This window comes from Oncorhynchus kisutch, linkage group LG27 (assembly GCF_002021735.2).
Source record: "Oncorhynchus kisutch isolate 150728-3 linkage group LG27, Okis_V2, whole genome shotgun sequence".
In the NCBI taxonomy this organism is placed as follows: Eukaryota; Metazoa; Chordata; class Actinopteri; order Salmoniformes; family Salmonidae; genus Oncorhynchus; species Oncorhynchus kisutch.
The window spans coordinates 3,275,896-3,297,445 of NC_034200.2; the positions used below are offsets into that span (position 1 = coordinate 3,275,896).

General features: G+C 42.3%; 1 protein-coding gene and 1 non-coding gene across 3 annotated transcripts in view; both read left to right on the forward strand.

The window, feature by feature from the left end:
- Positions 1-1,699: 1,699 nt before the first annotated feature.
- LOC109883585 (far upstream element-binding protein 3) overlaps positions 1,700-21,550 on the forward strand; it is a 65,026-nt gene continuing 45,175 nt past the window's right edge. Inside the window, exons 1-7 of one of the 2 annotated variants that reach the window (XM_031806549.1) lie at positions 1,700-2,060; positions 5,592-5,676; positions 12,753-12,786; positions 13,959-14,008; positions 15,310-15,381; positions 15,659-15,716; positions 16,134-16,296. In XM_031806549.1, the coding sequence (XP_031662409.1) occupies positions 1,959-2,060; positions 5,592-5,676; positions 12,753-12,786; positions 13,959-14,008; positions 15,310-15,381; positions 15,659-15,716; positions 16,134-16,296 (564 nt within the window). In that variant the 5' untranslated portion in view covers positions 1,700-1,958. The remainder of the gene's footprint in view (positions 2,061-5,591; positions 5,677-12,752; positions 12,787-13,958; positions 14,009-15,309; positions 15,382-15,658; positions 15,717-16,133; positions 16,297-21,550) is intronic. The other variant, XM_020475616.2, reaches the window with a different exon arrangement.
- trnaa-ugc (transfer RNA alanine (anticodon UGC)) lies at positions 10,576-10,649 on the forward strand. The gene has a single exon. It is a non-coding gene; the product is annotated as a tRNA-Ala (tRNA).

A 21,550-nucleotide genomic window follows, 5' to 3' on the forward strand; every position in this document is an offset into this window, starting at 1 on the left:
ATGTCCATTTTTTGTGCCTATTGTTGAACGGAATAAAAGTGCGCCTGTTTACTCTACTCTGCTCTCCTGCACCTGACTTCACCTCCCTCACATACATAACATCCATATGGTGTGCCACTGGCAAAAGCCTCTTGCAACGTCTGAGTCGTTTTGAGCACTCAACTGTACTTTTTGGAGTCTCATCCGTAGACTTTCTCCGTACTGTTTCACATGATTCTTGCGTAGGGGGTAAAAGAGGTTAGTGGTGTTTGAGCATGTTGTCGGGACCGGCCTGCAGCATATTTTGCAGAGGACAGTTTTCTGGTCTGTGTCAGACTTTTCATACCCAAACCACGTCCATGCGACCAAAGTAGCCCCTCTTTTAGGTACGAGCGCTGTGTCTCCGTGCTCTTTGTCGTTCACTCTCCTCCATGTTTGTTTGTGTTGCAAATTTCTTTCCACATGAACGCAAAGCGTTGTCCAAATTACTAAAAATATTGCCAAAAAGAGTGTGATTTGCAACACAACGAAATAAACGATAGAGCATAATATGAAATGATAGACGTTTTTCTATCGTCACACAATATATATCGTCATATTGCCCAGCCATAATATATTATCGTTTTCAATGTCCCATTGGTAGGTTATACGTGCTCGTAGTTTATCTATTTTATTATCGATTGATTGTAAATTGGCTAATAGTACCGATAATAAAGGTAGATTACCTTACAAGGCACCCGAACCGTCGTCCACGATACCTTCCTCTTTTCCTCCTGCGAATGACGGGGATGAGGGCCTTGTCAGGTGTCTGGAGGAAATCCTTCCCATTCGACTCGTTGAAGAAGAAAAATTCCTCTAGTCCAGTACAGGGTGAGTAATCGCCGCCCTGATATCAAGAAGCTCTTTTCGGTCATAAGACAAGGTGGCAAAAACATTATGTACAAAATAAGCTACAAATAACACAAAAGAAACCATACACAATAGCACAATTGATTATGGGATCATAAAACAGAGGTCATCTCCTTCGGTGCCATTTCCTTCAGAGCTTTTACTTTCCAATGGTAGCAAATTAATCATACCAGGCAGAAGAAGCGAAGAGGTGGGCAGAGACAAGAACGAGCTAGGAAGATCCTATTGGCACATTCTAGCTAATTTTTGCACATTTCATTTAGGGAATGCCTACTCTGTGAAGCAAGTGTGTGCAATGTCTCATTTCATTCTTGTACTCCTTCTAAACAACACCATAATTTGTTTGGGGGAAAGGGTAAAGTCTACAAACTTCAGTCCACTCTGCCTGTTCATTGTAGTTTTGGAAATAGAGAACTGAATGGAGATCAAATGCTTTATCGATAAGAACATTTGCAGAATATCTGTCAAAATCTATCTTCTCCCATTGCCGGCCACTGGGCTTCCGCTCATCACCATATTTGGTAGTGAGTGGAAACGCCAACTGGATGCTTCACGTTTTTCAACAGGTGAAATCTCTGGTTCGAGGCTTTCTGGAACGCTTTGCAAGTCAGACCAAGCAGTTGTTTGGGGTTAGAGATGTGAAACATTCTTCCTTAGTTGTTAATTTTCTCAAATTCTAAAGGCACAGCCTAGAGTCGAGACAATGTCTTCAGTAGTCGAACATGTTATTTCTACAACTTCGTGAAAGTGATGTTTTTTTTGTATAAAATAACTATATCAAAGGCATTACTGGTTTGACTGCCTGCACATGCGCAATTCGGCGTGAGACAAACGTTAGACCCCATTCCGTGTTACTGCGCGTACATTTTGCTACCCAAGGTCGCGCCATGACATCGCCTACAAGTGTAATCTGGGATTTCTATTGGAGAAGCAGTTTTAGACTCATGCTGTACTGTCTTTAATGTAGCCTTTTGACTTTGTGGCTGTGGTAACAACCTTGCAGTGCAGTGCTTTTCCACGTGACCGAACGCGGAAGCGGATTGTACAAACAACAGCTGAGAAGTCTGGGGATGATGATGATGATGGCGGAGTTGGTGCAGGGACAGGCCTCCGTGGCTCAGCCCGGAATGAAAGCTGACGGCTTCGCCGACGCTTTACATCGGGCTCGACAGGTAATAACAGTATAAACACTCGCAAAGAAATCGATTGATTTTGAACTAAGCCTTTTAAACGACGAAAACACTTTTATTTTAACTCGCCCATCACCACTTTATGCTATGCGCTCATGGAAAAACACACTAGCTAGACAGCTAATGTTACCTAGCCGGCTAACTAGCATGCTAAGCTAGTTGACAACCACAATAGTTTCGAGTTCGCAATGAATACTCGTGCTTGTTCATTTTTGGATACAACAGGGTACGACAGGAAACAATGTTTTTATGTAGTTAACCGTGTTAATGTCTTCAAGTGACTTCGTTAATCCAGCTAGGTAGCTAACTAGCTAGCTACGTTTTCTACACGTGTCCACATGCAACCTGTTGTTCAGTCACTGAAGTTCTGGGGTTGAAACCCATAACAATCTGTGACAAGTGGTCGATGGCTCCAAACCCACCCACTCGTTTTTAAACAGATATCCGTTTTGTTTCCCAGTTGTAGGTAGACAACATTGATCCAGTTGCCCCTCCCTCCCCTGTTGAGACAGTGTCAAAGTTTGTAGCTCCATTATGTAACTTGCAAGCACCAGATATACACTTTGGGGAGCGGGTGGTGTCTAGTTAGGAACCCGTTTAGGGAGTAGGTTAATTCAGTACTATGATATATTTTACCTTATAAAACAAAGTGTTTTTCGGGACAAGCAAAACACATTTTTACTAGCTAACTACTATAACTAACGTGGCTATTTTTTGTGCTACATAAAGGTTAGGGATAACTTTTTTTTATTAATTTTTTTACCTTTTTACCTTAGGCAAGTTTGTAAATAATAATTTGTTCTTATTAACTATGACAGGCTATCCTGGCCAAATCTGATATTACAGCGCTCCCTTGTGCAAAATATACATGATTTAGTTTTGATTGATTGACCCATCTATTACATTGTTTGACAGAAACTTGCACTTTAGCACCAAAACTCATGGAGAGGTGATAACTTGGCTGAAAGATTCAAAATCATCTCAAGAGTTGGCAAGAATTTATTTGGAAGGAGAATGGTACAACTGCATCGGCATACATTGGCAACTCAAAGTTCAGGGGTGGGGGACTAGATCCAACTGGGAAAAACTGTTTTTAACTGTCATCCAACTTGGAAAATCAGGCATAGATCTAGAGCTCAGACTTTCTGACCTGAAGTTATGATTTGATCCCCATTTTTTTTCTTACCCGAGTTCCCAGTTGTCCTGAAAGCACCATGACCATCAGAAGCTGGTAACATCAGTCCAGTAAAATAAAAAAGCAAATAATTCAAATTTATGCTCAGCTGTGCCTCGCAAAAAAATTTGTTGGTTACCGCTGGTTTAGACATTTCAGTTGCCGGTGAGTCAACTGCGTGTTGTTATTCAGCAGATGGTGGCCCTAGCGCTCATGACGCTTTTGACCTACAGATATTGGATTTGCTTGACGTGTGGGGAGGCAGGTAGCCTAGCGGTTAAGAGCATAAGACCACTAGGCTACCCTGGGGCGGCAGGTAGCCTAGCGGTTAAGAGCATAAGATCACTAGGCTACCCTGGGGCGGTAGGTAGACTAGCGGTTAAGAGCATAAGACCACTAGGCTACCCTGGGGCGGCAGGTAGCCTAGCGGTTATGAGCATAAGACCACTAGGCTACCCTGGGGCAGGCAGGTAGGTAGCCTAGCGGTTAAGAGCATAAGACCACTAGGCTACCCTGGGGCGGCAGGTAGCCTAGCGGTTAAGAGCATAAGACCAGCAACCAAAGGGTCGCTGTTTTGAATCCCAAAGCCAACTAAGTGAAAAATATGTCGATGTGCCCTTGAGCAAAGGCACATACAGGCATATTTTGGGATTTTGTCAACGAGACCCTTTATCTACGTCCCTAGAGTCAGGAGAAGTCGTGGATATCATTTTTATGTCTATCATTTTTGTTTCTTCTAAAACACCTGTGTGATTTGTGCCTGTCTGAGTGGACTAATACGTTGTGGAGGCTGTGGGGATGGCACAGTCCACTGTAAGACGTGCTGCTGAAGTTGTTAATGGTTATTTTACCTAAGAAGAATGGTGCATCGCTAATAACAATTATATTATTTCAGAACAAATGCACTTTCTCCTGCGTTGGATAGTGGTCGCTGTTCACGGTTCTGAAACACATCAGTGCGCTGTTCAGTTGCCGTCTTTTCCTAGACCATGTTGCTACACTACATGGCCAATGCCAAGCATCGGCTGGAGTGGCGTAATGCCCACCGCCATTGTATTCCAGAGCAGTGGAAACGTGTTCTCTGGAGTGATAAACCATCTGGCAGTCCGACGGGTGAATCTGGGTTTGGCGGATGCCAGGAGAACGCTACCTGCCCGAATGCATATTGCCAACTGTAAAATTTGGTGGAGGAGGTATAATGAATGGGCTGGGGCTGTTGTTCATGGTTCGGTTAGGCCCCTTAGTTCCAGTTGAAGGGAAGCTACCTACAGCATACAATTACATTTTTGGTAACTTTGAGGTAACAGATGTATGACAATGCCCATGTGCACAAAGCGAGGTCCATACAGAAATGGTTTGTCAAGATCGGTGTGGATGAACTTGACTGGCCTGCAATAAATAAACCATTCTATTTTGGAAATTGCATTCAAGAATGAATGCAACTGCTTTGAGTCTTTGCTGTAATAAAGGCTTAACAAAAAAGTTACAACAGACTCTCTTGTACGCTTATTTGTTTAGTGTTTACATTGTTCTAAACGGTCAAATTATACTGAACAGAATTATGAACACAACATGCAACAACTTCAAAGATTTTACCTGAGTTACAGTTCATAGAAAGTCAGTCAATTGAAATAAATAAATGATACCCATATCTATGGATTTCACATGACTGGGCAGGGGCGCAGCCTTGGGCCGGCTGGGAGGGCGTAGCCCCACCCCCACACACACGCTTAGGAGCAAAGTCCACCCACTGGGGAGCCAGGCCCAGCCAATCATAATGGGGTTTTCCCCACAAAAGAGAAGCTGGATGTGAAGGTTGCGAAATGCTTGTGCTTCTATTATTTCATCAAACAGTGCGCTTAAACCATCAGACAAGCTCAGTGCATATACTTTATTTGATTAAAACACAATAGATGTGTCTATATAATCGATTGGTCGAAATAAAAAGTGTCTAGTAAGAAGGAAATTAGAGGTAGTTTCAAGAACAAATGCTAACTAGCATTAGAGCAATATCTGGAAGTCTATGGGTATCTACTAGTTTGCATTTGATCGCAAAACTACCTCTAACTTCATACTAGACACAGAGTAATAAAAATGATATCCATGAGTTCATCTGACTCTGGGGGAATTAGATAAAGGTACATTGCCAAAATCCTGAAATATCAATTTAACCCTAATTGCGCCCGTATGTGACTAAATGTAATGTGGTCATTCATAGCACTAGCAATTTGGGAAAACTTAATGCAATTAGCCATTTACGTGTAATGATATAATGAATGGATTAACTGTTGTATAGAAAACCTGTGAAGTAATTATTATTATTTTTCCTCACCTTTCAGATGGCAGCAAAGATGGGGAATGAGCAGATTGTAGACCCCTCCATGTATGGCTATGGGGGCCAGAAGCGTTCGGTGGAAGATGGAGGTAACCTCCATTTCTCTCCCGCCGACGATTTAAAAGGATAGTTTCCTATGGTTTTCACAATGTTTTAATCTTCTTACCTCCAAACGAGTTCATGAACGTTTTGTCGGTTATCGTAACAATTTTCTAAACACATACCATAAAAGCCAATAGTAAAAGCTTTCAAAATTTTGGATCAGAAATGTTCATGTCCAAGTGTTAAGGTTTACCTCAGTTTAAAATGTTTTTATTCTACTTTAGAATTATTTTGAGTTCTGTTTCAACTTACAGTGCTAGTTAAAGGTTTGGACACACCTTCTCATTCCAGGGTTTTTCTTTATTTTTTACATTGCAGATTAATAGTGAAACCATCAAAACTATGAAATAACTTATATGCAATCATGTAGTAACCAATAAAGTGTTTTACAAATGAAAATATATTTGAGATTCTTTAAAGTAGCCACCCTTTGCCTTGATGACAGCTTTGCACACTTGGAATTCTCTCATCCAGCTTCATGAGGTACTCACCTGGAATGCATTTCAATTAACAGGTGTGCCTTGTTAAGTTAGTTTGTGGAATTTATTTCCTTAATGCGTTTTAGCCAGTCAGTTGTGTTGTGACAAGGTAGGGCTGGTATACAGACGATAGGGCTGTCTGGTAAAAGACCAAGTTATATTATGAGAAGAACGGCTCAAATAAGCAAAGAGAAACGACAGTCCATCATTACTTTAAGACATGAAGGTCAGTCAAGAACTTTCAAGAACTTCTAAAGTTTCTCAAATGCAGTCGCAAAAACCATCAAGTGCTATGATGAAACTTGCTCTCATGATGACTGCCACAGGAAAAGACCCAGACTTACCTTTGCTGCAAAGGATAAGTTAGTTACCAGCCTCAGAAATTTCAGCTCAAATGCTTCACAGAGTACAAGTAACAGATACATCTCGACATCAACTGTTCAGAGGAGACTGTGTGAATCAGGCCTTCATGCTCGAATTGCTGCAAAGAAACAACTACTAAGGGGCACCAATAAGGAGAATAGGCTTGCTTGGGCCAAGAAACACAAGCAATGGACATTAGACCGGTGGAAATCAGTCCGTTGGTCTGATGAGTCCAAATTTGAGATTTTTGGTTCCAATCGCCATGTCTTTGTGAGATGCAGATTAGGTGAACGGATGATCTCCGCATTTCTGGTTCCCACCGGGAAGCATGGAGGAGGAGGTGTGGGGGTGCTTTGCTGGTGACACTGTCTGTGATTTATTTAAAATTCAAGGCACACCAGCATGGCTACCACAGCATCCTGTAGCGATACACCATCCCATCTGGTTTGCACTTAGTGGGACTATCATTGTTTTTCAACAGGACAATGACCGAAAACACACCTCCAGGCTGTGTAAGGGCTATTTGACCAACAAGGAGAGTGATGGAGTGCTGCATCAGATGACCTGGTCTCCACAATCACCCGACCTCAACCCAATTGAGATGGTTTGGGATTAGTTAGACAGCAGAGTGAACCTGGTTGTGTGTGCAAAGCTGTCAAGGCAAAGGGTAGATACTTTGAATTATCTGAAATATGCAGTCATGTCCATAAATATTTGGGCATTGACCAAATGTTTCTTTTAGCTGTCTACCACAGCATATTGGAGTTGAAATTAAATGATGAATAATTTTGTTGGTTTTTACATCCAAATCGGGTGGACGGTGTAGGAATTACAGGACTTTTTACATGTGGTCCCCCCTTTCTAAGGGACCAAAAGTAATTGGAAATTGGCCGCACAGCTGTTCCATGGCCAGGTGTGTTTTATCCCCTCATTAGGCAATTTGCAAGTAAGCAGATAAAGTGTCTAGAGTTGATTTCAAGTGTGGCATTTGGAATCTGTTGCATTTAACCCTCAATATGAAGTCCAAAAAGCTGCCATTGAAATGAGCCGTCATTAGGCTGACAACTCAAAACAAACCCATGAGAAAGAAAAGGCATTAGGTGTGACCAAATCATACAGTTTTATTTCTTCACATTCCCAGTGGGTCAGAAGTTTACATACACTCAATTAGTATTTGGTAGCATTGCCTTTAAAATGTTTAACTTGGGTCAAACGTTGTGGGTAGCCTTCCACATGCTTCCCACAATAAGTTGGGTGTATTTTGTCCCATTCCTCCTGACAGGCTTCAGGTTTGTAGGCCTCCTTGCTCGCAAAAGCCTTTTCAGTTCTGCCCAAAAACTTTCAATGGGATTGAGGTCAGAGCTTTGTGATGGCCACTCCAATACCTTGACATTGTTGTCCTTAAGCCATTTTGCCACAACTTTGGAAGTATGCTCGAGGTCATTGTCCATTTGGAAGACCCATTTGCGACCAGCTTTAACTTCCTGACTGATGTTTTGAGATGTTGCCTCAATATATCCACCTAATTTTCCCTCCTCATGATGCCATCTATTTTGTGAAGTGCACCAGTCCCTCCTGCAGCAAAGCACCCCCACAACATGATGCTGCCACCCCCGTGCTTCATGGTTGGGATGGTGTTCTTCAGCTTGCAATCCTCCTCCTTTTCCCTCCAAATATAACAATGGTCATTATGGTCAAACACTTCTATTTTTGTTTCATCAGACCAGAGGACATTTCTCCAAAAAGTACGATCTTTGTCCCCATGTGCAGTTGCAAACCGTAGTCTTGGCTTTTTTATGGTGGTTTTGGAGCAGTGGCTTCTTCCTTCCTTAATAACCTCTTGGAACCACCATTCCTGAATCCGGGATAATTGTCATCAACTACGCTAAATAGCATAGCGCAACGGTCAAATAATCTTACCAGAAAATATTAATATTCATGAAATCACAAGTGAAATATAGCGAAACACAGCTTAGCCTTTTATTAATCACCCGGTCGTATTAGATTTTGAAATTATGCTTTACAGCGAAAACAATACAAGCGTTTGTGTAAGTTTATCGATATACTAGAAAAACATTATGTACACCTAGCGGCAGGTAACTTGGTCACAAAAATCAGAAAAGCAATCGTTTACCTTTGATTGATCCTCGGATGTTTTCACTCACGAGACTCTCAGTTAGACAGCAAATGTTCCTTTTGTTCAATAAATATATTTTTTATATCCAAATACCTCCGTTAGTTTGATGCGTTATGCCCAGGAATCCACCGGAAATAGCGGTCACGACAACGTAGACAAAAATTCCAAATTATATCCATAATATCGACAGAAACATGGCAAACGTTTTTTATAATCAATCCTCAAGGAGTTTTTCAAATATCTATTCGATAATACAATGCTCAAAAAAATAAAGGGAACACAATAAAAAAAATAACACACCCTAGATCTGAATGAATGAAATATTCTTATTAAATACTTTTTTCTTTACTTAGTTGAATGTGCTGACAACAAAATCACACAAAAATTATCAATGGAAATTAAATAAATCAACCCATGGAGGTCTGGATTTGGAGTCACACTCAAAATTAAAGTGGAAAACCACACTACAGCCTGATCCAACTTTGATGTAATGTCCTTATAACAAGTCAAAATGAGGCTCAGTAGTGTGTGTGGCCTCCGTGCCTGTATGACCTCCCTACAACGCCTGGGCATGCTCCTGATGAGGTGGCGGATGGTCTCCTGAGGGATCTCCTTCCAGACCTGGACTAAAGCATCCGCCAACTTCTGGACAGTCTGTGGTGCAACGTGGCGTTGGTGGATGGAGCGAGACAGGATGTCCCAGATGTGCTCAATTGGATTCAGGTCTGGGGAACGGGTGGGCCAGTCCATAGCATCAATGCCTTCCTCTTGCAGGAACTGCTGACACACTCCAGCCACATGAGGTCTAGCATTGTCTTGCATTAGGAGGAACCCAGGGCCAACCGCACCAGCATATGGTCTCACAAGGGGTCTGAGGATCTCATCTCGGTACCTAATGGCAGTCAAGCTACCTCTGGCGAGCACATGGAGGGCTGTGCGGCCCCCCCAAAGAAATGCCACCCACAACCATGACTGACCCACCGCCAAACCGTTGCAGGCAGCAGAACGTTCTCCACGGCGTCTCCAGACTCTGTCACGTCTGTCACATGTGCTCAGTGTGAACCTGCTTTCATCTGTGAAGAGCACAGGGCGCCAGTGGCGAATCTGCCAATCTTGGTGTTCTCTGGCAAATGCCAAACGTATTGCACGGTGTTGGGCTGTAAGCACAACCCCCACCTGTGGACGTCGGGCCCTCATACCACCCTCATGGAGTCTGTTTCTGACCGTTTGAGCAGACACATGCACATTTGTGGCCTGCTGGAGGTCATTTTGCAGGGCTCTGGCAGTGCTCCTCCTGCTCCTCCTTGCACAAAGGCGGAGGTGGCGGTGTCTCCTGGTAGCGCCTCCATACTATGGACACTACGCTGACAGACACAGCAAACCTTCTTGCCACAGCTCGCATTGATGTGTCATCCTGGATGAGCTGCACTACCTGAGCCACTTTTGTGGGTTGTAGACTCCGTCTCATGCTACCACTAGAGTGAAAGCACCACCAGCATTCAAAAGTGACCAAAACATCAGCCAGGAAGCATAGGAACTGAGAAGTGGTCTGTGGTCACCACCTGCAGAACAACTCCTTTATTGGGGGTGTCTTGCTAATTGCCTATAATTTCCACCTGTTGTCTATACTATTTGCATAACAGCATGTGAAATTTATTGTCAATCAGTTTTGCTTCCTAAGTGGACAGTTTGATTTCACAGTTTGATTTCACAGAAGTGTGAATGACTTGGCGTTACATTGTGTTGTTTAAGTGTTCCCTTTATTTTTTTGAGCAGTGTACATTTGATAGACAACTAAGGGCGCGTCCATAAATTGCCTCCAGTGTGTTAGTGTGCTCTGGGTTGTTCGTAAATTCAGAACGTTGACAGACTGTCTGTTTGTAAATTCAGAGTTAGATGTTACTGTAGTCCCGTGTAGCTCAGTTGGTAGAGCATGGCACTTGCAACGCCACGGTTGTGGGTTCGATTCCCACGGGGGACTAGTATAAAAATGTATGCACTCACTGCTACTCTGGATAAGAGTGTCTGCTAAATGACGTAAATGTAAATTGCAGTTATATTATTAGAGATTCACAGCGATGCTTTGCCTGGCTACCCAGACTCGATGCTTCTCCACACCCATTGACTTTAGTGTCTTCTCTGCAATGAGTCTGGATCTGAGTACCTCCCCGACTCTTCACCGAATGCATACACATTTGGGACCATCTGATTGGTCCAGAAACCGATGGGTTGGCCCAGAGCAAAAACACAGCGGTTTGAAAATTCATCATTGGCTTTGATACTTTGATTGGTTAGAGATGATCCAATCGCTGGGGACTTTGTTTTGTACAATGCCCTTCATCACCACAAACGACTTCAATGATGGCAGTCTGACTAAAGTATGTAGCGAACAACAGAGCAGCGGAATAATTTTGTCTCATCAGGCTAAACGAAGCTGATACCTATTGTTATTATCTGAAATCTTTTTTTTTTTTTTTCTTTACATGGTCAAATAACTCAAGATTGGTCAAATAAAATGGACTAAAAGTCAAATTCACTCCGAATTTGGTCTTCGGACTCATCACAACAGCCCCTAAAGAGTTTGAGAAACGAAAGTTTATGCGTTTAAAGATGGCCACGCTATACCAGTAGCGGCGTATTAGCACATATGCTAAAAATATTTCACATCTTCTCATGAACAATAGGTATAAATGGAATGTAGGCCCATGGTACATGTCTTAATTTAGTTTGAGAAAAGCTAAATGATTGGTCAAAAGATGGCTGAGTTATTGGCAAATCAGATTAATGTGTCCATTTTAATAAACCACTTTAAATTCACTTCACTCTGGCCTATCAACTTTTTAAAGTTTTATTTAACTAGGAAAGTCAGTTAAGAACAAATTCTTATTTACGTTGACAGCGCTGCCCTATGGTACTCCCAATCACGTCTGGTTGTAATACACCCTGGAATCAAACCAGGGTCTGTAGTGACGCCTCTAGCATTGAGATGCAGTGCCTTAGACCGCAGTGCCACTTGGGAAACTGGTATATAAACTCAATACATTAAGTGAACACGTTAAGGGATACTTTGGGATTTTGGCAATGAGGCCCTTTATCTGCTTCCCCACAGTCAGATTAACTCATGGATACTATTTGCAAACTAGCATTTGTGCTAACTCTCTAATTAGCATTGGCTTGCGAAACTACCTCTACCTTCCTTTATACTGGACACAGAGAGACATACAAAAGGTATCCACGAGTTCATCTGACTGGGGAAGTAGGTAAAGGGCCTCATTGCCAAAATCCCAAAGTATCCCTTTAAGAATGATTACCTGCTGCATTCAAAGATAATCAACCTACAGCACTAGACTAAACTTTACTGATTGCAAATAAGGAAGATCTACTATCCCACATGATAGTGCTTGCTTTGTTATCCATCTGATCTTGTCCTTTCTGTCATCCTGTGAACCCTGTTCATTGCTGCTTGCAATTTTATTATTGGATTCATTCAACTAATGGGCATTTCAATTAGACTTAAGACTCTATTTTTTTACTTTGGCTAATAGTCATCATAAAAAGTAGTGGGGTAGTGTATCCTTTACTCATCTGAGCTGTTAAATGATACGCTGCATTTCGGATGAGCCCTCTCGGCCTCTCCGTCAGTTGTTTTCGGCCTATTGTAGCCTATAATTGTCTCTGGTTTGTTAATGTTGAAGGAATAGCTGGACTCGGTGCCGTCCCAAGCTTCATCCCCTAGCTTTGGGTTCTGGCCAGAGGGAGGCATGTCTAATATGCTATTAACTGGGAGGGGGTTAGCTTAGCTAGCATACCCAACTTTATACCTGTCATAGGCTCATCTCCTAGTGGGGTGGTGTATTGCACACACACTTTACTTCGCCATCCAGCTGTGTGTCTGATATAAAAACAATATTGACAGATCCATCTCATAATTTTCACCCTCTGCCCAGGCGCATAACTCCTGCAATTGGGCTCTTTGGCACAGGTGCAGGATGCAGTTAATACTTCTAATCTTTTTCTCTCTCCACTGCATCTCCATCTGGCTCTGGTCCCATCCCTGGTTGGCTCTTGTCTATTTCCCTCACAGTAGGTAACCAGCTGGGAGCCATGGTACATCAAAGGTAAGCCTGTAGCCAGCACCAATTTACCCGCTGTATTGACATACTAAATAGGTATTGATTGAGAAATCTGTGAGATGATTCCCCCTCCTCCACGTCATTTTAGCTTACTGTCCAACCCAAAGACATAACTTTGGATCCCCAGTGGGATAGCACTGAAGTACTGAGACCAGATAATGATTGGTGCTCAGCATCACTGTTTTGTTTGAAAATATAGTAAGTCTTAAGTATTATAGATACTGAACAAAAATATAAACGCAACATGCAACAATTTCAAAGATTTTACAGTTCATATAATAGTTCATAATAAAATCATTCGGCCCTAATCTATGGATTTCACATGACTGGGAATACATTCATTCGGCCCTAATCTATGGATTTCACATGACTGGGAATACAGATATGCATCTGTTAGTCACAGATACCTTAAAAAGAAATGGGCCTCACAATGGGCCTCAGGATCTCGTCACGGTATTTCTGTGTATTCAAATTGCCATCAATTAAATGCAATTGTGTTCATTGTCCGGAGCTTATGCCTGCCCATGCCATAACACCACCGCCACCATGGGTCACTCTGTTCACATCAGTAAACCGCTCGCCCACATGACTCCATACACATAGTCTGTGGTTGATGCCGGTTGGATGCAGTGCCAAATTCTATAAAACGATGTTGGAGGCGGCTTATGGTAGAGAAATTAACATTTAATTATCTGGCAACAACTCTGGAGGACATTCCTTCAGTCAGCATGCCAATTGCACGCTCCCTCAACATGACATCTGTGGCATTGTGTTGTGACAACTGCACATTTTAGCCTTTTATTGTCCCCAGCACAAGTTGCACCTGTGTAATGACCGTGATGTTTAATCAGAATCTAGATATGCCACACCTGTCAGGTGGATGGATTATCTTGGCAAAGGAGAAATGTTAACTAACAGGGAGGTAAGCAAATTTGTGCACATTTTAGAGAAATTTGTTTTTTTTGTGCGTATGGAACATTTAAAGGCATTTTTTATTTAATGAAACATGGGACCAGCACTTTAGATGTTGCATTTATATTTTTGTTCAGTGTAGTTCACATTGTTGAATGGAGTGATGGAATGTAATAATTTGACATCTGCTGGCCTTTCTATTTGATATATTTTGTCTCTTTTCACCCCACCCTTTTGTCATTTAGGGCTGTCATGACAGAAGACTTTAAAGTGCCTGATAGAATGGTTGGATTCAGTAAGTACATGTTATGGGAGGTGTGCTCTGTGGTTTGGGATGGTTTTGTCTTTGTATGCTTTGTTTTGAATTATGTTAAGGATGTATTCATTAGTGTTGTCCCTGACGAAATAAAATGTCAGACCGAGAGTCGTCGTCTTTTGACCAATCGATTGGTGGAAATGTTCAAATGTGTAGACACACTGCGTGCCTGTGGTGTAATAAAATCAACTATATGTACTGAGCTTGTTGTTATGCTTTAAGCACACTGTTTGATTAATTTAGGAGGATACGCAAATTATTTTAGGGAGCCTGAGAGCCAAACCAGAAGAAAGAAAATCAAAAATTAACATTGTATTTTCAGCTGTTTGAAGCTGGTGTACAAAACTTAAAGTAAAAGATGCAAAAACTAAACTTAAGACCTGGAAATATAGAAATAGCCCACATAAAACAGATCTACTGTTTCTTAGACTTGCTTGCAATGAGAATGACAGATCTATAACACATATTTCTATATGAATTTGGTCATGCCACCCCAAAAGTTACATATTGCAGCTTTTATTCAATCAGAAATACTATTAGACATCCCCAAATGGGCACATTTATAGACCTACATTTGCGCACAGGTCACAGGTTCGGTAGCTCGGCCTACTTCTAAATGCGTAATCAGGTGCGCATCCTTACACAACATTGACAGGAGCGCTCAAAACAAAAGACAAAGAATAAATTGACAACTCGTAAATGGAATGAAATAAACCTAAACTTCTTTCTCACAAGAGTAGCCTAGGTTGTGATCTATGCAAACAAGATGTCTACTCTGTGAAAATCAGAACGGTAAACAACTAACAATATATTGAATGCATTAACAGAAATTACCCTAACCAAATAACAAAGTAGTTAAGAAATTATGGGGATTAACGGTAAACGTAGGCTACTACTGGTGATATGTAATGAGGAATTGATACACTAACGCTCAATGGCTAACATTTGTCACAATGAATGTGAATGAAATGGCAGGAGAGAGCTCATTCTGGAGAGAGATGTGGCTTGTGCATCTTAGCCACACCCCTTCTTGGACTGTGTCATCTCCCCGCGGCCTCAATGGATTAGTCCACTAAGCCAGGTGCAAATCAGACTGGTGTCATGTGCCATGAAAGAAGCCAATCTATTTGCGACTGCTCGACAAATCAAATATAATCAAACAATCAACCAGTCGACTTTAACGGGGTCAGCCCTAGTATTTATTTTGTCCGACATATTACCTGAACTATTTTCTCCTCTCCCATCCCACTTTTATTTTCCTCTCCTCCCATTTATTTTAGTCATAGGCAGAGGAGGAGAACAAATTACAAGAATCCAGCTGGAGTCCGGGTGTAAGATTCAAATTGCGTCTGGTAAGCAGCCATCAATATGTCCCATAATGTCTGACTACACACACTTCCAACCTTCATATGATATAATAACCAATATCAGAGTGCTTTTAGTTTAATATCTCAGCAACATATAGTATGAGTGTTGTCAGCTAGCTTGATGCGCTGTCAGCAATGCAAAATGGATTATCATGACTGTTTTTGCTCAATACTGAAGGGACTCTATCTTGGAAACTTGACTCCTTTAACTGTATGCTGTTCTATACATGATGCTGACTGTAATGTCTGTCTGTCATGGTAGAGAGTGGAGGTATGATGGACAGAGCCTGCTCCCTCACTGGAACCCCTGAGAGCATTGAGTGAGTTTCTATATTGACGGTTGAACGTGTTAAATTCTATAAACTCAGTAGCAGTAAAGAACCGTCGACATCCTTTGTCATTTTGAAAATAACAATATGTTTCCGTCTTGAGTGTACCCTATTTAATGGCCCCATATTATGTGGGAAGTCCCCTTATTTACGGTCTATAGATGCTCACAGTATCAACTGTAACCCTGTTGGAATTAGGTAAAAATATATATATTTAACGGTCACTCCCAATACTACAGTTTTGACAATGCATAATACATTTTTAAAAACCACATTGTGGACCACTCAGATAAAGTCTTGAGACACTGTAGGACAGTCATTGTAGGAAATCAGTACAATATTTCATTGGTTTCGGTGATAATACATTCCATCATTTATAATTCATTGATACCATTTGCACTCCACCAGGCAGGCCAAGAGAATGCTTGGTCAGATAGTGGAACGCTGTCGGAACGGCCCAGGGTTCCACAGCGAGGCTGAGAGCAACAGCTCAGTCCAAGAGATGCTCATCCCAGCCAGCAAAGTGGGCCTGGTCATTGGAAGGGGAGGGGACACCATTAAGCAACTGCAGGTATGTCTTCCAAGATAAAAAAATTACAATTGATTAGGATCTCTGTGGCTTTACTCCCTCTAGCCTGGCTATTCCTAAACTGGGGTATGCAATGCCGTCGGGGGTACGCCAAATACAAAATGCGGTTCACATTTTCTAACAGATCATTTAGATTTTCCAACGGGGCTAAACATTTGGGTGAGGTTTTTTTGTCCCCTGAGTAGCCTTGTTTCACTGACAGAAATAATATTCAACTATCTAGTATTCAGCTAAATAAAGATTCAGTAACAAACACAGGTAGCCTAATAATAAACATCCAATCACATGAACCATTAATCTCTTGTGGGAATTCCACTGTATGTAGCCAAACGTAGCTGCTGCTCATTCAGGCCCTCGTCCATAGAGACATATACCAGCTCCACTGGTAGTACTGCTACTACCAATAGTACTACACCTGCACTGTTTCACGATGCATCAGTGACATGGCAGGTGTTTTGAAACAATTACTGCTTTGCATACAAGCCAGTGAATTATATGCGTTAAAGCTGGATGAGTCAACAGACGTGGTGGGCCTGGCACAGCTCCTGGTATATGTCCATTATGTTTATGGGGGGTCAATTACGGAAGACATCCTCTTCTGCATATCACTGGAAATCAGGACAACAGGATACTATATTTTTAAAGTACTGAACAGCTTTGTGACATCGAATGGACTTTGGTGGTCAAGATGTGTTGGTAACTACTGATGGCGCAAAAGCCATGACAGGGAGACATAGTGGAGTCGTAATGCGCGTGCAAGCAGTTGCTCCCGATACCACTTGGGTACACTGCAGCATCCACCTAGAGGCTCTTGCTGCCAAGGGAATGCCTGACAGCTTGGAAGACATTTTGGACACAACAGTGAAAATGGTTAACTTTTTTTAAAGCAAGGCCCCTGAACTCTCCTCTATTTTCTGCATTATGAAATGATATGGGCAGCGACCAGGTAACGCTTTTACAACATACCAAAGTGCGCTTGGTATCAAAGGGGCAAAGTTTTGACACATTTGAAAAAAATTAAAGACGAGCTTAGTTTTCTTTACTGACCATAATTTTCACTTGTTTGACCGCTTGCACGATGACGAGTTTCTCACACGATATCATTGCACCTACGCTTCTATGAAAATAGAATTTAATCAGAAGCCTCTGACAGATTTCTGAATAGGGCTGTCTAAGAGTATCCTGCCTTTGCAAATCGCGCTGTTAAAACCTGTTAAGGATGATGCGAATTTTCGCAGCTTTTTTAACTTTTTGTAAAAAATCGTGCAACTTTTCAACGTCCTGCTACTCATGCCAGGAATATAGTATATATAGTATAATCAAATAACATTTTATTAGTCACATGTGCCGAATACAACAGGTGTACAGTAATGTCAAAAAGTTTTGAGAATTCCACAAATATAAATTTTCACAAAGTCTTCTGCCTCAGTTTGTATGATGGCAATTTGCATATACTCCAGAATGTGATGAAGAGTGATCAGGTGAAATGCAAGTAATTGCAACGTCCCTCTTTGCCATGCAAATGAACTGAATCCCCAAAAGACTTGTCCACTGCATTTCAGCCCTGCCACAAAAGGACCAGCTGACATCATGTCAGTGATTCTCTCGTTAACACAGGTGTGAGTGTTGACGAGGACAAGGCTGGAGATCACTCTGTCATGCTGTGTTAGTTCGAATAACAGACTGGAAGCTTCAACAGGAGGGTGGTGCTTGGAATCATTGTTCTTCCTCTGTCAACCATGGTTACCTGCAAGGAAACACATGCCATCATCATTGCTTTGCACAAAAAGGGCTTCACAGGATATTGCTGCCAGTTAGATTGCACCTAAATCAACCATTTATCGAATCATCACGATCTTCAAGGAGAGCGGTTCAATTGTTGTGAAGAAGGCTTCAGGGTGCCCAAGAAAGTCCAGCAAGCGTCAGGACCGTCCTAAAGTTGATTCAGCTGTGGGATCGGGGGACCACCAGTACAGAGCACCACTAGTACAGAGCTTGCTCAGGAATGGCAGCAGGCAGGTGTCAGTGCATCTGCACGCACAGTGAGGCGAAGACTTTTGGAGGGTGGCCTGGTGTCAAGAATGGCAGCAACGAAGCCACTTCTCTCCAGGAAAAACATCAGGGACAGACTGATATTCTGCAAAATGTACAGGGATTGGACTGCTGAGGACTGGGGTAAAGTCATTTTCTCTGATGAATCACCTTTCTGATTGCTTGGGGCATCTGGGGAAAAAAGCTTGTCTGGAGAAGACAAGATGAGCGCTACCATCAGTCCTGTGTCATGCCAACAGTAAAGCATCCTGAGACCATTCATGTGTGGGGTTGCTTCTCAGCCAAGGCAGTGGGCTCACTCACAATTTTGCCTTAGAACACAGCCATGAATAAATCAAATCAAATGTATTTATATAGCCCTTCGTACATCAGCTGATATCTCAAAGTGCTGTAACCCAGCCTAAAACCCCAAACCTAGGATGAAACCTAGAGAGGAACCAGGCTATGTGGGGTGGCCAGTCCTCTTCTGGCTGTGCCGGGTGGAGATTATAACAGAACATTGCCAAGATGTTCAAATGTTCATAAATGACCATCATGGTAAAATAATAATAATCACAGGCAGAACAGTTGAAACTGGAGCAGCAGCACAGCCAGGTGGACTGGGGACAGCAAGGAGTCATCATGTCAGGTAGTCCTGGGGCATGGTCCTAGGGCTCAGGTCCTCTGAGAGAGAGAAGGAAAGAGAATTAGAGAGAGCATACTTAAATTCACAAAGGACACCGGATAGGACAGGAAAAGTACTCCAGATATAACAAACTGACCCTAGCCCCCCGACACATAAACTACTGCAGCATAAATACTGGAGGCTGAGACAGGAGGTGTCAGGAGACACTGTGGCCCCATCCGATGACACCCCCGGACAGGGCCAAACAGGAAGGATATAACCCCACCCACTTTGCCAAAGCACAGCCCCCATACCACTAGAGGGATATCTTCAACCATCAACTTACCATCCTGAGACAAGGCCGAGTATAGCCCACAAAGATCTCTGCCACGGCACAACCCAAGGGGGGGGGGGGCGCCAACCCAGACAGGAAGATCACATCAGTGACTCAACCCACTCAAGTGATGCACCCCTCCTAGGGACGGTAATGAAAGAGCCCTAGTAATCCAGTGACTCAGCCCCTGTAATAGGGTTAGAGGCAGAGAATCCCAGTGGAAAGAAGGGAACCGGCCAGGCAGAGACAGCAAGGGCGGTTCGTTGCTCCAGAGCCTTTCCGTTCACCTTCACACTCCTGGGCCAGACTACACTCAATCATATGACCCACTGAAGAGATGAGTCTTCAGTAAAGACTTAAAGGTTGAGACCGAGTTTGCGTCTCTGACATGGGTAGGCAGACCGTTCCATAAAAATGGAGCTCTATAGGAGAAAGCCCTGCCTCCAGCTGTTTGCTTAGAAATTCTAGGGAAAATTAGGAGGCCTGCGTCTTGTGACCGTAGAGTACGTGTAGGTATGTACGGCAGGACCAAATCAGAGACATAGGTAGGAGCAAGCCCATGTAATGCTTTGTAGGTTAGCAGTAAAACCTTGAAATCAGCCCTTGCCTTGACATGAAGATAGTGTAGGGAGGCTAGCACTGGAGTAATATGATATTTCTTTTTGGTTCTAGTCAGGATTCTAGCAGCCATATTTAGCACCAACTGAAGTTTATTTCGTGCTTTATCCGGGTAGCCGGAAAGTAGAGCATTGCAGTAGTCTAACCTAGAAGTGACAAAAGCATGGATGAATTTTTCTGCATCATTTTTGGACAGAAAGTTTCTGATTTTTGCAATGTTACGTAGATGGAAAAAAGCTGTCCTTGAAACCGTCTTGATATGTTCTTCAAAAGAGAGATCAGGGTCCAGAGTAACGCCGAGTTCCTTCAGTTTTATTTGAGGCGACTGTACAATCATTAAGATTAATTGTCAGATTCAACAGAAGATCTCTTTGTTTCTTGGGACCTAGAACAAGCATCTCTGTTTTGTCCGAGTTTAAAAGTAGAACGTTTGCAGCCATCCACTTCCTTATGTCTGAAACACATGCTTCTAGCGAGGGCAATTTTGGGGCTTCGCCATGTTTCATTGAAATGTACAGCTGTGTGTCATTCGCATAGCAGTGAAAGTTAACATTATGTTTTCGAATGACATCCCCAAGAGGTAAAATATATAGTGAAAACAATAGTGGTCCTAAAACAGAACCTTGAGGAACACCGAAATTTACAGTTGATTTGTCAGAGGACAAACCATTCACAGAGACAAACTGATATCTTTCCGACAGATAAGATCTAAACCAGGCCAGAACATGTCCGTGTAGACCAATTTGGGTTTCCAATCTCTCCAAAAGAATGTGGTGATCGATGGTATCAAAAGCAGCACTAAGGTCTAGGAGCACGAGGACAGATGCAGAGCCTCGGTTTGATGCCATTAACCTCTTACGTCGACCCGAGAAGCAATCGTCTCTGCTAGCCATCAGCAAATGCGCTACGCCAAATGCTAATAGCACTCGTTAAAACTCAAACGTTCATTAAAACACACATGCAGGGTAGTGAAGCTACACTCGTTGTGAATCTAGCCAACAAGTCAGATTATTAAAATGCTTTTCGGCGAAAGCATGAGAAGCTATTATCTGATAGCATGCAACACCCCGAAATACCTGAATGCGACGCTACACAAATAGCAGAAATAAAATATAAAACATTCATTACCTTTGACGAGCTTCTTTGTTGGCACTCCTATATGTCCCATAAACATCACTATTGGGTATTTTTTTCGATTAAATCGGTCCATAATATACCCAAAATAGCCATCTATGGAAACTGTGTGATTCAGAAAAAAACACAGTTTGAAAACGCTACGTAATTTTTTTAAATTAAAAAAGTTGACGATAAACTTTCACAAAACACTTCGAAATACTTTTGTAATCCAACTTTAGGTATCAGTAAACGTTAATAATCTATCAAATTGATCACGGGGCGATGTGTATTCAATAGCTCCACGATTTCAAATTATCTTCCAAAATCTCTCTTCCAAAACTTCCTGTCGCAGACCGGATGGAAAGTGATCTCTAGTACGTTTGACCAAGAAACAAAGGCACCGCAAATGACGAGACTGGCGACATCGTGTGGAAGCTGCAGGAATTGCAATCTCGGCCCCATTTAATTTAGTTTCCATTCAACAATACATGCAAGTGGCGCATTTATACTTT